The sequence below is a fragment of the Cavia porcellus genome, unplaced genomic scaffold (genome assembly GCF_034190915.1).
Source record: "Cavia porcellus strain 051 isolate PalLab524CR breed Dunkin Hartley unplaced genomic scaffold, mCavPor4.1 scaffold_3, whole genome shotgun sequence".
Classification (NCBI taxonomy): Eukaryota; Metazoa; Chordata; class Mammalia; order Rodentia; family Caviidae; genus Cavia; species Cavia porcellus.
Genome location: NW_026947486.1, coordinates 66088707 through 66105506, shown reverse-complemented (window position 1 = coordinate 66105506; position 16800 = coordinate 66088707). Strand labels below are relative to the sequence as shown.

At 41.5% G+C, this 16800-nt stretch overlaps 1 protein-coding gene and 1 pseudogene across 1 annotated transcript; both read right to left on the bottom strand.

Moving 5' to 3' along the window:
- Window positions 1-972: 972 nt before the first annotated feature.
- LOC100720423 (ribose-phosphate pyrophosphokinase 1-like) lies at window positions 973-2229 on the bottom strand (annotated as a pseudogene).
- A 4914-nt stretch (window positions 2230-7143) lies between these two features.
- Cldn2 (claudin 2) lies at window positions 7144-16435 on the bottom strand. Its single transcript, XM_013150232.3, has 2 exons — window positions 16245-16435; window positions 7144-9891 (listed from the first exon to the last, which is right to left on the bottom strand). The coding sequence occupies exon 2, from the start codon at window positions 9712-9714 to the stop codon at window positions 9022-9024; it is 693 nt and encodes a 230-aa protein (XP_013005686.1). The 5' UTR covers window positions 9715-9891; window positions 16245-16435; the 3' UTR covers window positions 7144-9021.
- Between the last annotated feature and the right edge of the window lie 365 nt (window positions 16436-16800).

The following is a 16800-nucleotide window of genomic DNA, read 5'->3' as shown; positions in this document are numbered from 1 at the left end:
ACCATATGAGATGCGTCTAGAATTGTCAAAAGCAGGATGGCACCACCTTTCTTATCCTCCTGCCTTTTCCTTGATCTCTCCTTCATGTCCATCTTTGAGGTTGTTTAATTATGTAGTTGAAGGGTTATGTTACTTAAGTCTCCTGCTTCCTGAACTCCAGTGTGTATTGTCTCTGACTTACTATATTATTTTTTAAAACCCATTGGATTCATTTTTTTTTTTTTTGAGTCAGTGTTTCAATTGTAGTTCAAGCTGGTCTTGAACTCACTTTGTAGCCCAGGCTGGCTTCAAACACACAGTAATCCTCTTGGCTCAGCCTCAGAGTTCTGAGATTACTGGCATGTGCCACCACACACAGCCCAATCTTTTTTTCACAAACATATTCATTAGATTCCTCTATAAGAGAGTAACATCAAATTTTTTTAAACAGGAATCTCGGGTTATGAGAGGCCAAATGGATCCAAGGAAGACGAAAAGTAAATACTTAAATTAATCAAAAGGCACTATACGATACCACCTATAACCTACTACCCTGGTGGTAGCAGGCTAAGGAAGATTAAACTACAGCAAATTATGTAATGTGAACATTAATGATGACAAAACAGGAAGCAAGTCATTTGGGCCCAAGGGGATTATTTGGCCAGGAAAAGGTCACAATGGCTGTAGCTAAAGCCAAATAGAAAGGGTTAGGTAGAAGGAGAATACAAACTGTGTAGGCAAGCAGATGATGATGGGCCAGGCTTCTTGCTCCCAAGAAACATTTGCTGTAGTGTATTATTCCCTTCCCCACCTTCATGGTCCCGCCCAACAGCTGTTCCAGCTGCGCTACCTACTTCTGCTTTAAAGGCTCCTTCACTACAGGGATAAGTTTGAGGCTGTCCAAAGTTTTGGCAATTTAGAACAGAAATTAGAAAACTTGTCATACATGGGCCGGCTCTGCATAAAATTGTTTTGACCAAAGAACAACCCTGAAGTAATCACATGCAAAGGAGTCTGAGCTTTCATAATCACATTCAAATGACCTTAACTGCCAAACTCAAAAATTTGAAATTTTTCAGCAGCTAAGCTCTAGTCAAAGTTTTAAGGCTTATAAAATCATCAAGGAAGGCATAATAGACAATGAAGGTAGGAAATCCTAGCAATCAGTTCAATCTGGCTTTCTCTAATTTAGGATAAACTCTAGTGTACCTAACATGAAATGTGAAAAATCACACTGAAGCAAATTGAGTCTTCCAAATGTGTCATCAAATACCAAGGGAAAACAAGAGGTAGATTGATGTTATGTTCAAAAAGCTGCAGAAATTATTCTACCATAAAGGGACATGACTGAACAGGTAGGAAACAGATTCCTCTTTGTGAGTTTTGCTGATAGATTCTGCAAGGATCATGGACATGTTGTTCACTTCTTTTTTGGAGTATTACTTCATTTTGTCCTCCTCAGTTATGGTATTGGTGACTACTACTGCTTCAAATCATTTTTGCTAATGTGAGAAATGACTGGGCCAGAAAAATCTTATAAGTCAAGATGGCATAAATTCTGGCAGCTCCAGCTGAGAGAAGTTTGTCAACTGCAAGGCAGGTTGTGCCACAAGTGTTAGCCATGTCATCCACAAGAAGAGCCACTCTATTCCTCACATATCCAGTCCATTGCATTGGCTGCCTTCTCTTCTTTGTGAAGCAAGGCAAAGTCCACAGTCAGCTGATCTGCAATGGAGACAACTGTCTTGGCTCTATCAGCATCAGGCAACACCACAATTTGACCGCTCAGAGATATTCTCCATATTGCACTTCAGGACAGAAAATTGTCCATTTAGGTATCAAAAAAAATCCTGAATTTGAGAAGCATGTAGATCCATAATGATAATATCATCTGAACCTGCTACAGATAATGTATTTTCTACAAATTTGGTTGCAATTCGAACCCAGCTCTTATCCTTTGTATCTTGCTGGGCATAAGAGAACCACAGGATGACTGCAGTAACCCAGTTGGCTGAAACAATCTTGTAGGCATTAATCATTATCAATTTGTCCATTAAATTATCATTGATTTCACCACACCATTCTGAACAATGTGGATATCTTCTCCACATTACACTTTGACCAATTTCTGTACAGGTTTTCTGGTTGCTAAACTTCTTAGTCAACAACTTGCCTGCTGACTTAAGCAATAACGGTCTTCTAGAATACATACTGGTGGAAGCTACCACTGCAGATTTTGATAATTGGCATCCTGAGCAACTACCCTAGGTAATCTTTGCTCAGCAGTCACTGTTCCTGTGGAAATGGGAAGCAAGATCAGCACAGACACTCATCATGTTGATACTCTACCATCTTCTATACTTGAGTTTAAAATCAAGGCCTTTAGTGCTTTCAAGTCCAATGAGTGTGGCCTTCACATTATCTTCAGATACTCCTTGTGGGAGATTTTGATCCATCTTCTTGCATCCCACTGGATAATTCCAGAAGCAAAACTCAGGCAAAGAAGCTATAAGGCATATCTTCTCTCTATACTTTTGAGTTAAATGGCCTTTCTCTGTAGTAAGCCCCCAAAACCTTCTTCTTAGACTCCACAAATACAGAAAGTGCTGTTGGAAAATAGGAGGTACCACTCACATGCTAGGTTGCCTGCTATGAGATGTACTTGTCATCTAATATCACATCCTATCCACTCTCTACTCTTTTTTAAAAGCCTGTGAATATTTTCAGTATTACCTCCCCAGTGTCATGATTGTTTGAAACTAGAATTTCCTCAAAGCCATTATAGGAGGTTATTTGTGAATAGGCAGGATATCATTCTGGAGGAATAGGATTCCAGAGATGACAGGTAAGTAAGTGTTCTGTCCTAAAAGGGACCTAATGATGTCCTTGTATAGTGACTGCCTGCTTTGTCAAGCCCTTAGACATTCCTGCATGTCTTCTGGAGTAATGAAGCCTAGGGTAGGGAACTGTAGGTTAGAGTTAACTAGGAAATGCCCAGAAAAGTGGTGGGTTGTAGGCAGGAGGGGATGGGTAGTTTATAGCCTCTGTATCATTGTACCTGATAGCAGCCTGTTAATCTTTTATCAGTAATCATATTATAGCATATAGTAAGAGCTACATTTAGGGCAAAAGAGAGAGATAACCTGCTGGACTTCCTGTTTGAGGTTCCTTTCACTCATGAGATAACAGAATTTCTCATCAAAGCCAGAAGCCGCTTGGGCAGGGAGACCAAGCTTCAGCCAGCTGAGGAGAACCACAGTTACTGCCTATCCTGGGCTCTCCGTGCCCCAGAGTGGGCAGTAATAGGCATGCAAGAATTCCCTGCCCATAGGCCTGGGGCTGAGTGGGAGACCAGTTGACCCTACAAGACCTGATTTGCCCTCCTGTAATTTCAGAAAGGCAAATGGGACTTTCCTGGTGTTAGAGGTCCTCTCCTCTCTTGAGTCTCTCATATCTGTGTTTCTACTCTATTGAGAGCCGAAAGACTTTGCTGCCCCAGCAATTTCTAAACAACTGTCCGAGAGAGGGAAAAATGGTGGAGAGACTGAGCCTCAGGTTTACTCTCTATTAAAGCTCTCTAGAGGTTCTATGAGACAAATTCAAGAGTAGTAGCTTAGCTGTGTGGTATGTCCATGTTTCCCCCATTGCACTGCTTTTCACCCTATTCCTTAATTTTCCATAGTATTGCAGCTGCTGAAAGTAGTTTATTTTGATATCCTTTCCACCAAATTCAAGTGGTAACAGGCCCTCATTTCATATGGATTGACCATTAAGACAAATATATTCAGACACGCAAACATTTTTCTTAGCTACTGATACCTCTATCTTAGGTCATGTTTTCCCTATCTCTCATGGGACAGTCCATATTATGCCTTGTAATACAAGTATGCATGGCTTTGGTCCCCTAGATCATCTGTCAGTTCTTCCAAGGCACAGACTTTACATTGTTTACACTTGTCATCTTCACAGTCCTTAGCACACTGCCTGACATAGTTTAAGTGTTCAGTTAGTGTGAGTGGGTTGGCCGACTGACTAGATGCTGGTAATATTTGGCTGGATAAAGATCTCTCAGAAGGTTGGAGCTGGCCTTTGTGCTAAGAAGTCTAGGTCTCCCCAGTTCCATTAACTATCATACAGCAGCGGGTCACAGGAGCCACACAAGGGAGAAAACATGAGTCACACTATTATCAGAAGAGTGAAAGAGTGCAGAAACATGTCTCCTTGTGCAAGGGTCAGAGCCAGGAGGTGAGGGCCTTAACACAATGGCCTTTCAGGATCTCACAGGTCTATGGTTAATCTAAATTATTTAATTATAGAAGGTAAAACAGGGAGCCAGAGGCTATTCAACTTGGACCCAGACTCAGGAAGATTTTGAGTAAACTTAGAGCAAGGCTTTTCTTGCTTAGCAGACAAAAGGATCAGTAGCTCTTTGTCAATTGTGCCCTGGTTTTTCTAGTTTGAGTATGAAGGTTTCATTCCTTCCATTGAAATTTCCTTTATTAACAAAGTTTGGAGGAACCCCCAGGCGAGCCTCACCCTAAGAAAATGGAAGCTCTATGCTCTATGTCTTTCCCTCGCAAGCCCTTCTACTCCAGTAGAAGACAGGAACAGAGAGTGTTCTTGAGTTTGAAGAGCCACAGGTTCTCGTATTCTGAGATCAGAAATTTATTTATTTTTTCATTCCTGGAAAACTCCTTGCAACCTTGTGTGTTTTTTTTTATTTTAAAAAGGGTAAAACTAAAAATAACAACACAGAACAAAGCAGTTCAGAAGAAAACAATGTAAGTGACACAGATTTCAAAGCAAGACAACAGATCATCACTGGCTACCATAATGTCTCTTGTTTTCTTCTAAATAATTGTCCATATCTTCACACACAATGAATTCATACAAAACAAAATAGTATAAAACTGATCAGAACAGAGTAATGAGGCATTATAGGCCTTCAAAACCAGACTACAGGGAAATCAACAATTGCTGCCATGTCTCTTATTGTCTTCAAAATAGCTGTCCATACCTTCATGTATGTTGAAATTAAATGATACAAAACAGACTAAAACCACTCTGAACAAAGAATAAAAGCATTACTGGATTTCATAGCATGACAGTATGGAATCAGCAATGGATATCATAATGTGTGTTTTCCTTCAAAGTAGCTATTCATTTTCATCACACAAAATACAATCAATTCTCATAAACTGTCTAGGGGAAGTTGTAGGCATGTATAAGCCTCTACATGTATACCTATCCTTTCTGTATTAGAGGGAAAAATAAAACAAACAAATTACTAGAAAACCAAGAAATAAAAAAGGCAAATAACTAACAATAGCAAAGAGCCCAAAACATTGACAATATAGCTTTCAAAAAAGGTGGTAGGAATATAACCAAGATTGTTATTTGACATAGTGATCTTCAAAAGAATTCCTCAGATCACCAGACACAAGCATGCAAAATTGTTTCAATCCTATAAATGTTAACTGTTTTGTTCTACCAACTCATAGAATTTGTACAATAATGTTAGCTATCCTAAGTGTGTTTATACAAATTTAGATATTTTTCTTTTCCCTTCCTCTTTCTTTTTCCTCCTTTTCCCTGAGATACTATTTTTCCCCTTTGAGCAGATTCTTACCCTTTCACTGTATTTATTTAGGATTTGGTATCTTATGTACTATTACCATTTCTTTTACTAGGGGGACAATACGGTAGTTACATATGTATTTGATTTATTTCACTTATGAGCATGGTGAGACCAGAATTTTAGATCTACATTGCCATATAAAGAGTTTCCAAGCTTATTCCCAGACTGTGCCACTGTAACTTGAGGGATTTTATTCACCTCTCAATGCTCCATTTTGTCTCCTATAAAGGACCTACTTCACTGAGGTACTTGGAGGGTGAAGTTGGTGGAGGCTGAAAGTGCTTTGGCTGCCAGGTAGGGGATCATCAGAGCCCATGCAGATTCCTACTCACTCAGCACAGTAGAGTCAGCAAAGCAACCCTGTCTTTAAACCTCCAGTGGCCCTCAGTAATCATTCTGGGGTTCTAAGCACCAGACTAGAGACATTTCTTAAGTTTCTCTCTGTAGAGCCCCCACCACACACATATATACACTGCATTCCTTCTTGATCCATTCCCTCTAAATGGGCTTGGGCACTGGGATTCTAGACTCTGCACCAAATAAGGCTCACATCAGAAGTGTAAGAATAGCATCTATTAGGGGCTGGGGATTTAGCTCAGCAGAATAAGCACCTGCCTGGCAAGAGCGAGGTTGTGAGTTCAATCCCAGTACAAAAAAAATGAGTAGTGTCTGTTAAAATAGTCTTACAGGCTGAGGCCTTCTAAATTCAGAATCTGTTTAAGCTGACTCTTGTAAGACCCTGTTACACTCAGTATTTTTCTATTTAATAACCTTATGAAATAGGCTTTGTTAACTCCCAAGGAAGTCAAATTATTGGTCTTCCACACTCCCATACTTCCAGAATCAGGGAAATTATAACTAAGTTACAGTGTCTTATTCAAATGCAAATCTGGCATCTCCCTAAAGAGACACCTTACTGGTCCCAGGCTCGCCAGTTGGCTAGCATGTTAAGAGAGCACCATTCTGGTGACATGGTCAATGAATTCTTGTTTTCCCTGATCACTGCCATGGGAGACCATGAGAGCCTGCATGCCTGTTTTGTTACCTTGTTGGCTACAATTTATCTTTTTCAGGCTGCTTGAGAATATTTGGCAGATTCTTCCTATTGGCTATGACTATTACTGGCTCAGCAGGGTTCTATTCTAGGAGTTAGGAGACTATAATTAACACCAGCTGTGTGAATCTGGGAAAAATCACTTTACTTGTGTTGGCTTTAGTTTTCCCATTTGCTAAATAGAGATGGTCAGATTTATCTCACCTTCCTCATAAAGGTGGTTCAATAAATGAAAAGAACATGAATGTAATCATTTAGCAAATAACTTCAATGAATTAAGTCTGAAAAGGCAGGAGACATTGGTAAGAAGAGGTTAATCTCCTTGGTGAGGGATGTTGTTATGTTTCCGTGAAATCTGGAATTTGCTTTTCATCCTGTGAGGAGAAAGTCGGGCTTCCATCCTCCCTCCCCTTAGCCCAATTTCTTCCAGTCACACGTGGCCTGTTTGGGCCCCTCTTAATCAATAAAAGAGTTACTCAATCAACAAGTGTTTATTGATCACCTATTGTGTGTTCAGCACTGTTACAGATAGTCTGGGATATACAGAGAGGTGTAACTTGGCCCCTGCCCTCCAATATTTACAATGTACTTTTGAGGTCAGACATACGCACACACACACAGAATTATCAATAAAAATTGTGAACAATAAGCATAAAGAAGCAATTTTTACATTGAGGCTTGGAGGAGGAAGGGGTAAGAGGGACAGAGTGGTCAGAGAAGGCTCAGTGAAGGAGGTGATGCTGAGCAAGTTCTCCAAGCTTCGGGAGGACATGGCTAATGGGAAAGGGTTTCTAGCTGGGAGAATAAGGCATTTTAGAGACCATGAATGCCCCCCCTTTTGCTGGCACTGAGGTTTGAGGAGAAGTACAGGATTTCTTCAGAAGCCAGTCATATTAGTCTGACAAATAAATGACATAAATGACAAATATTTATGACCTGTACTCATACTCCAGGGGAAATGGAGCATTTTCAGATCTTGGAGGTGGGACTGTCTGCCTGGGAAAAATTGTGTACTTTCTTCAGTTGCAATTCCAGGTAGCAGCTCAGTTACCACTGCTCAGATCATGGACACAGGGCCATGGGTATGGATGAACCACATTGCAGTTCTCCTCTGGAGTGTCTTCTAATGGATCATAAGGGAAATACGAAAGATGACAAGGGACCCACAGGGTGTTGCTTTTTAGGCTGATTTTCCATTAGGCCTGAAGATTCTTTGGTGGGCTGTCTGTCTTTGGCACAGTAGAAACACCCCTAAAGCCAGCACAATGTCTGCTCAGCTTCTTAGATATAAAAGTTCTCATTCTCCTAACTAAGCTCAAGCAGTAATATCTTCTTCAGCCCCCCATAGCTCCTGTGTTGTCATCCTAAACCAAGGACCAGTTCTAGAAAGCCTGGTTTATTGTTCCTAAGGAAACCATTCTTTAAGGGCCCATAGCCTGTGGTTAGACAGGAGGCCATGTCAGGTACCCCGGACGGAGGCAGAGGCTTCAGTGAAAGTTGAAACCGCAGTGCTGAGGCAGTTCCTCAGTGAAGTCAGAGTCTGCCGCTGTCTTGAACTTTCCATATCTTCTTTCTTTGTGCCTTCCTCTAGCTGTGGGCTTGATTCCTGGCCCACAAGCATGAGAAAATCCTGAGAAGTGCCTTGGGAAATGGTTTTGGTATTTTGTACTCCCAGGCTTCCTTCTTTTCCTCCCATACTGCACCCAGGTTTTGTTCTTTGAATACTGTGAGATAGCTTTCTTTCAGTTCATATGGCAATCAGTCTAGGCAATCTGCAGTCATAACAAGAGTGGGACAGAGGGTCTGGGGCTTATTACTCACCAATCAGTCTCTTTAGAGGGAAGTTTGAGAAGGAGGTTAGAGACATGCCCATATAAACCACCACTCCTCTTCACTATCCCCCAACAATGAGCTATGTATGAGCCAACCTCAGCTAGAGGGACAGTCTTTGTTTCAAAGTCAGTCAGTAGGATGTGATTAGTGGGTTTTGGAATGGATTCCCAGGCAAACCAAGGGACAGGAGGGAGCCTCTTGGGCCTGGCCTAAGGTAGGGGGTGAGTTGGAATTTAAGGTTGAAAACTCAGGGCATGGAGGCATGGAGGTATGGAGGCAAGGTGAGAGAAATAGAAAAGCTGGTTTGCAAGCGTCCTTGAAAATTCAACCTGTGTTCTGTCATACCAGCTCCTGCTTCTGCCTTCACTTGATCCAGTGGCCAAAGCCAGTCTATCCTCAGCAGTACTTTCTGATATAATCCAGTGGTAATGTCCATCACCCCATGGCCTTAGGGGTGCTGTACACTGGTTCTCACAGATCCAGACACCCCCACCCCCCAGCTCTTGCCCCTGATTCTTCACACATACCCTGTCAGGCTGTAGGAGTTGAATTCACTCTTGGCTTTGGATGATTGACCAGGCCTTGGAGAACTCCTAGTGGCAAGAGGCTGGGCCTGGTAGCCATCATAGTAGTTGGCACGATTTCCTTGGGATGAGCAGGAAAAGCAGAGAATAATTCCAGCTATCAGGGAGAACAGAGAGGATATAATACCCAAGTAAATAGCTTCTCCAATCTCGTATTTCATGCTGTCAGGCACCAGTGGTGAATAAAAGTCCCGCAAAATCCCATGAAGATTCCAGGCAACAGGGATGAAGCTTAGGAGGCCTCCAACAATGAGTAAGACTCCACCCACTACTGCCACTCTGTCTTTAGCTCGGGTTTCCTGGTAGAAGACTGTGCATCTCATGCCCACCACAGAAATAATGCAGGCCAGTGAGGAGACTGCACAGGAAGTCACCATTAGGGCTTGGGCAGCCTGGGTGTCAGCAGGCAGGCCTAGAAGAGTGCTGTAGATGTCACACTGAGTGATGCCTGTGCTATGTGTAGCACATTCCATCCAGAGTCCCTTGGAGAAGCCGACTGCTGTCACAATGCTGGCACCAACATAAGAACTTGTTCGCCAGTTGGGGAGCAGCATGGCAATCACTGTGCCCAACAGTCCCAGAAGGCCTAGGATGTAGCCCACAAGTTGAACGCTAAGAGAGACCATGGCAGACCTCTAAGCAGTGTGTCTTCAGGGCCTGTTCTTCTTCTTACGGCTGTTGTTCTTGGTCCTTGGATCCAGTCTCTAATCCCACATTTCAGAGTGTCTGCCAGGCTGATTTCTCTCCTCCTTACAAGTCTCTGTGGGTGGCCACAAGCAGGCTCAAGAAGGCATCCAGAAAACCTAAAAAAAATCCATAAACCAGATTAAATATTGACCAGAAGCTTATGAGAAACCAGAAAATGCTGGATGCCTTTTGACCTTTGTTATCTTTAGAAATAACACATGAGAAAGGAAAAAAAAAAAAAACTTTGAAAGTGGAGCCAGAATATCATCACCTTCCGCGTAGGTACATGCCTTAAGTTGGCAGTCAGACAAAGGTAAAGGCCAGACAGGTGGCTGCCTTCCGAGAAGGTAGTGATGGAAGTGGCGGGCAGTTGTGCTTGTGTCAACTCCACTGTTAGTCTCCAATGTCTGCTGTTTAATGCACTGCTAAGCAACAGTGCCATAGGGCCCCTCAATTTCAGACTGAGGCCAAACTCCAGGGCACTGAATCAGGAGGAAGGTCCTAGACTATAGACTTGGACTCTAGCATGTTAGGGGCCACTTTAATCTTGAAAGGCTCAAAGAGTAGTGGCTTGGCTCTGAATCATCTTCCCATGTCAAAAATCTACTCCAAAGCACATTGCGGCAGGCAACAAATTTTTCTGTCCATACTCTAAGAGACCAGGCACTCCCAGCCTGCCCAAATCCCTTCCTACAGGCCCAGATATTTTCTATGTGATCTCGTAATACATGTCTCCATCATCAAACTCTCAGATGATGTGGGAGACTTGAGAGAAAGGTTTTTCCAAGTCCTAGGAGGATCCTTGAATTTCCCTGAGTTTTCTGTTAACAGTATAGTGGACAGGAAAAAGGAAGCAGCTAAATTGGATTGTTCCTCAGAAGTCCATTCTTGGACTGAGAATACAGTTCAGTGACACAGTGTCTGCCTGGCCAGTGCAAGGTCCTGAGTTCGATTTCTAGTACAAAAAAAGAAAGAAATCCATTCTTTCCTCAGTCAACCTTGTGTCATTGAGCAACCACACCCACCCCTATAAATCTATTACACATCTACTGACACACCCAAATCTGAATGTTTCTTATAGAACCTTCTTGCTCCAAGTCTGGCAAAGAGTTTTCTAGTCAAATTTCCACATGGAAGTCAAGTGTGGTGGTGCATGCTTACATTTGGGAGTCACAGGTAGGATTGTTGCAAGTTTGAGGCCACCCTGGTCTACATTGTGAGTTCAAGATCAGCCTTAACCATATACTGAAAAAAAAAGTCCAATGAAAACCTCATAGGCACCTTGAATTTGACATGTCTACAAGATAACACATTGTGTTCCCCATTGCATTTTTCCTAAAACAATTTTTCCCTGGGTTCCCTTGTGGTCACTGAATGGTATCTCTACCTATTCCCTTACACCAGACCAGAATGGCAGAATTGATTCTTAACGTCTTTCTTGTGCTACTATTTGTTACTGTTCCACTAGATACATCTCTTTAATATACCCCAAATCCATGACTCCACGTTTTTTCATCTCCATTGCTACTTTTAAGTATAGGGCTTCATCATTCTCTCTCACCTGAAAGCAACAGCTTCTTAACTGGCCTTCTAATCTTGTCTCTTCTGATTCATTCTCCACTCTGTTGCCAAGGAGATCTTTTAACACATCTGATTAAATCATTACTCTAAGATACTGCAATAGTTCCCCACTTGTTAAAGAGCAAGGTCCAAACTTGTTTGCATTCCATTACCTTCCAAGCTTCACCTGTTATTCCCCTCTTCATGCTCTCTACTGGCCTGGCGCAAGTACCCCACTTCTAAGACCTTACAGTATCTGATATTTATTTACTTTTACCATCATCATCATTGTCAGTGTTGTCACTGTTGTCATCCTCGTCATCTTCATCACAATAGTAACACCTATAGAGTGTCTCTTTTTGATCATTATAAGAATTTTACATGTGTTAACTGATTTATTATCTCAAATTTTGTGGTACCCACTAATGATCTCTACTGTATAGTAGATGAAGAAACTGAGGTAAATATATTACTTTTTGCATTATATTACAAATCCCTGTATATACTCATTTTCTGCTAGTCTATGAGCTACTTGAAGACAGAGACTATATTGTATTTATCTCTATTTTATGTTATGTAGAGAGTGCTTTACTCAAAGCAAGTGTTCAAAAGTATCTTCTTTTTCCAGCCCCTTTTTTATTTTCAGGCAGGGTCTCACTAAATCACTAAGTTGCCCAGGTCAGCCTCCAACTTAGAATCTCCCTGCCTCAGCCTCTCAAGTACAAAAATATCTTAATGAATAAATAAGAGTGGTAAAGAGGTTTTAGGGGCTTCACATAACTGTAAAAGAGGATTTCTAAGTGACTCTGTGACATTTCAATGCAAGAACCACCAAGGTGCTACCTAATGTTGACAAAGAAATTTGAGACAAGGGAATCAGAGGAAGAAGGAATTAAATAGAGAAGAGTGAGAGGGAAAAACAGACAAACAGAAGCATCTTTACATCTGTATTAGGGCATATGCATATAAAGTAGCTTGTTGAATGGCTTGTCTTCTCAATTAAATGTTAACAGTTTGATGAAAATATATGAAACTTCGTTGTGCCTTTGGAGTATTGGACACATGGTTGATAATACTATTCTTCAGAGTTAAATATGATGATACCAGTGTTTACACAAAGTGATGCAAAACAGAAAACAAAAACACTTGATTTCTATCATTGTAGGTATGATAATAAGTCCTTTCCCAGCACTGATTTTCTTATTACTTAGCTGGGCATTATTAGAATCATGACTTCCTCTTGGCAAGATCTTCAGTGCTACCAGGCAATCCTTCTATTTCTCCCCAGTATGCATCCTCTTGGTGACCACTTTAAGTATTTGGCAGTCTTTCTTAAATTGATTCTCTTTTGCACCCAAGACTTTTAAAAAACCATTTACAATTGTTGTCTCTACTTCTTTACCATTCCACTTACTTCTCAGCCCTCTACAATCTGGTATTTGCTGATACCCTTCCACTAAATGTTTTCACCAAGATTATCAAATATTTACTATTCCAATACTCAACAATCCCATCTTTGTCATCTTACCTTGTCCCTCTCCTTCTGACAACTTCTCCCTTTTATTCTGTTGCACCACTACTAGTTTTCCCCAGCTCTCAAAATGATTCCTTTAGATCTCGTAAGTTCCTCTTCTTCTGCCCACTATTTAAATCTGACTATTCCCCCAAGATTTTCCTCTAGACTGATCTGCTTATTCTTTAATCTCCATGGGTGATCTCATGCACTCTATGTCTGTAACAGTGAATCCTAAATCCAAACCCGCTGCTGCAGATCTCTCTCTTGAACTCAAAGTTTGGGTAGTCAACTGCATTTGGAATGGCCCCAAATGAATGTGTTAATGGCACCTCAAACTCAACAGCTGTAAAGCTGAAACCAGCTGCCCTCCTGTCTTGTTATCCTGAAATATTGTTCATACAGTGTTCTCCATCTTATTTCCTTATTTCTGTGGGTAATTAACCATTCAATAACCCAAAGCAGTCATGCTTGATTCCTCCCCTTTTCTTATCATATAATGATTATGAAATTCTGTCAGGTCTACCTATTAAATAAATCACAAATCCATCTACTTCTCTGTATCTCCACTTCCGAAACCTTAGTTCCAACAACACAACCATCATCTCTTGTTCACTTAGACATCACAAATTGGTCTTTGTAGTTGCACCTGCATTCTATTCCATAATCAACTATCCTTCCAGTAATCAAGGACCCTTCAAATGTGGAAATCAAATCACAACTATCACCTCATCTTTTGCCAGGTTTCAAACATTTCAGGAGACTTTAATTCCTTTCAGGATGAAGTTTAATCTCCCTATCTGAGAAAACAATAAAAGCTGTCAGTTGTCTGAACCCCTGATTTTCTTTCCAGTTTCATCTTGCACTATTAACTTCCAATCTTCTTCATTTTGCTTGTAACACACACACACACACACACACACACACACACACACACACACACAAAGTCCAGCCATACTGGACTTGTATATCTCTGAATTTGCCCATTATTTCTCTTCAAGCACTGATGAATGCTGTCCTACCACCCACCATTTGTTTGGGTAGTTGCTAGTCATCCTTCAGGAGTAATCATCTCTTTGAAACTATCCTTGGGACTGGAAGTAATGATGCACACCTATAATCTCAGCACTCTGAAAGGCCAAGGCAGGAGTACTGCAAGTTTGAACTCAGTCTGGGCAATTTAATGACTTAGTGAGATGTTGTCTAAAAAATAAAAAAGTAATTGATCTGGGGATATAACTCATTTGTGAATATGCTTCACCAGAGAGAGAGAGAGAGAGAGAGAGAGAGAGAGAGAGAGACAGAGAGAGAGAGAGACAGAGAGAGAGACAGAGAGACAGAGACAGAGAGACAGAGAGAGACAGAGACAGAGAGACAGAGACAGAGAGAGAGAGAGCTTTCCTTAGTCCCTACTCCACTCCCCCTTGCCCATTGTTTAAATGTTTTTCCACTGTATCTTCTCTCTATGTCTGTGCTTCCAGTGAAAGTTGCTGAGCTACCTTGAGTTTTTTATGGGAAAGCCTTCCTCCTTCCCAGAGCAGCAGCTTTTGCTTCCACCTTCCTGGGATGGCAGCAGACAACCTTGAGTTTTGAATGGAAATCAACAATATCCCTAAGCAGAGAGACTCTCCTCAGAGCCAGTTAAGAGACTATTTGGGGACACAGAGAGGGCAGGATCAATACAATGTCATTAATGAGGCTTGGTAACTCTAGAGTCTAGTTTGGTATAGCTGGGTAAAAGGAAGAACAGGTTGTTAGAACTTACTCAAATGGAAAACATTGCTCCCTGGAGACTAAATTCAGCCAGGGTCAGGCAAACAAGGTAGACAAAACAGCAAGTATGTAGTTCTGTAGTGAGCCAGGCTAGATTCTGCTTTTGTTACATGAGCAGTAGAGGCAAAGTTAGGGTTTTGATAATGGGTCTTGACCTGAATGTCCAAAGATCTAGTTTCTTATTTTGGTTTTCTACCTGAGACCTGTTGCAGAAGTCCTTTAACTACTCTAAGTCTTCATTTGCTTGTCTCTAAGATTTTACTTCTCAAATAAAGTAATGAGGACTGGAAACTATTTTATCAAATATAGAAGACTGAAAAATAGCTAATGGAAGCAGGTAGGTTTAAAAGAAAACTACCGTTGAAGGATTCTCCTAGAAGCCAAGCATTGCCTGTTCTGGGTGAACAGAACTCTAGGTCTTGCCAGTTAAATTTGTTTCCTGGGCATTATGCCAACATACTCCACAGCTAGGGGGCTGGGCAAGAAAGTTTCAGTAGGGTCCTTACCTAATCTTCATTAGAGGAGGGACTGAACCTGTTGGAGAGGATTAGAAGGGTCAATAGTGATAGCAGCTCCTAACTTAACCCTTTCTTACTGGGCACTTGCCTTGATGTTTACTCCATTTTTTACTCCAAAAAGCTTGTACATGGTGTTCCTCCGTTTACAAAACTTTCAAAAGACTGAGTAGGATGGGAAAATTAAGGTTCTCGGGCTCAAGGCAGGACTTGCTATGATCTTCTGGACCTGATGGAATCCAGCACAGCCCTTTTCTGTCACTTCATTTCTCTAACCCTTGCCCTCATAGCTGCTCAGAGGAATCTAAGACACTTGCTTCTCCCTTTGCACTTCACCCCCAGCTCTAATGGCTCCAGCAAGTGCTTGGAAAGTTTGTCCTCAGAACATTTCACCTTTCCTTCTGCACCAGCTAATTGATCAGCTGAACTGCAACTGCATTGAGAAATTTTTTAATTGCTTCTTTTAAAAAGGTTTGTTTTTATCTGTCATTTAAGTAAAGCATGTTCATTTTTTTCCTGTGGTACTGGATCAGTTTAGAAGGATGAAAAACACGGAGAGGCAGAATTTAGAAAGTAAAAAGCACCTACAATCTCTGAAGCTAGAAGTGCTGTGAATATTTTGGCTCCAACTCCATTTTCAAGGAGGACACAAGAGAATAATGCCTCAATGCACAGGACAAAGGCAAGTGTACCAGTCCTGGAGAGTTATTTAAGGGCTTAAAGGGAGGAATGATTGCACTTAGGGTCCCCTTTCTGTTGCTTCTCAGAGTCTTCATGCTGAAGAGGTCTTTAAAGCATCCAGTCCTCCTCAGACCTCACAGTTAGGTAAATGAGTAAAACATAGGTCTTTTCTTCCTGTATTTACCCCCAGCCTTTTGATCTCAAAAGTTCCAGCCAGAAATTATCTAATTTAAATAGTGGTTCTTCTCACCCTGAACTTTCAAGGTAAAGAATATTTATGACACCTTTGAGGAAACAAATACCGACAACCTAAGTGCCATAGAAATTTTCTGTCCCATATCCTTCATTCAGAAACACAAGGTGGCTCAATCCGATTCCATGGGCTGAATTTGAAAGGCAGCAGCTAAATCAAGATTGAGATACTTACAGAGCTGTTCTTTTGCAGAGCCTTGGAGTAGGAGATGCCCCTGGAGAGGGAGGAAGGGGTTCTGAGAAGGGGGAGTGAGGTCCAAGGTGATAAAGGATTTCTAATGGTTAACCACAGCTTTGCAAAATCCATCTGCAAATCCAAGCCTTATTACAGATGAGAATTAAACCCCTGGAGGCTGGAAACGATTGAGGTACTTAAAAAAAATATTTGGTGGGTTTTGTGTTTTTCCTGTCAAAAACTCCAGCTGGGCTTTTGTGTATTGACCTCTGAACACCCAGGAGAAACTGGGGGGGGGGAGTGGATTTGGCTCAAGTTGGAATTCAGAACATTCCAGCTTTGGGAGGGAGGTGAGAGAAGGGGATTCTATTAGGAGTCCTTGGCTAGCAGCCCAAAGGCCCAACAGGAATAAAAGCCTCATAAACAGCTTCAGTGAGTTAGTGCCCAAGCAACCCTGAACTACCTACAACTCCACAGATTCTTCGCCACAACTGCCTCTTCAGGTTGACTCCAATGCCCAAGGGCAAACATGGGCACTGTGCATTTAGATTCTGGA

Excerpts from the sequence above, each read along its gene's own strand:
- Cldn2 (XM_013150232.3), bottom strand. The coding sequence starts at position 9,714 with ATGGTCTCTCTTAGCGTTCAACTTGTGGGCTACATCCTAGGCCTTCTG.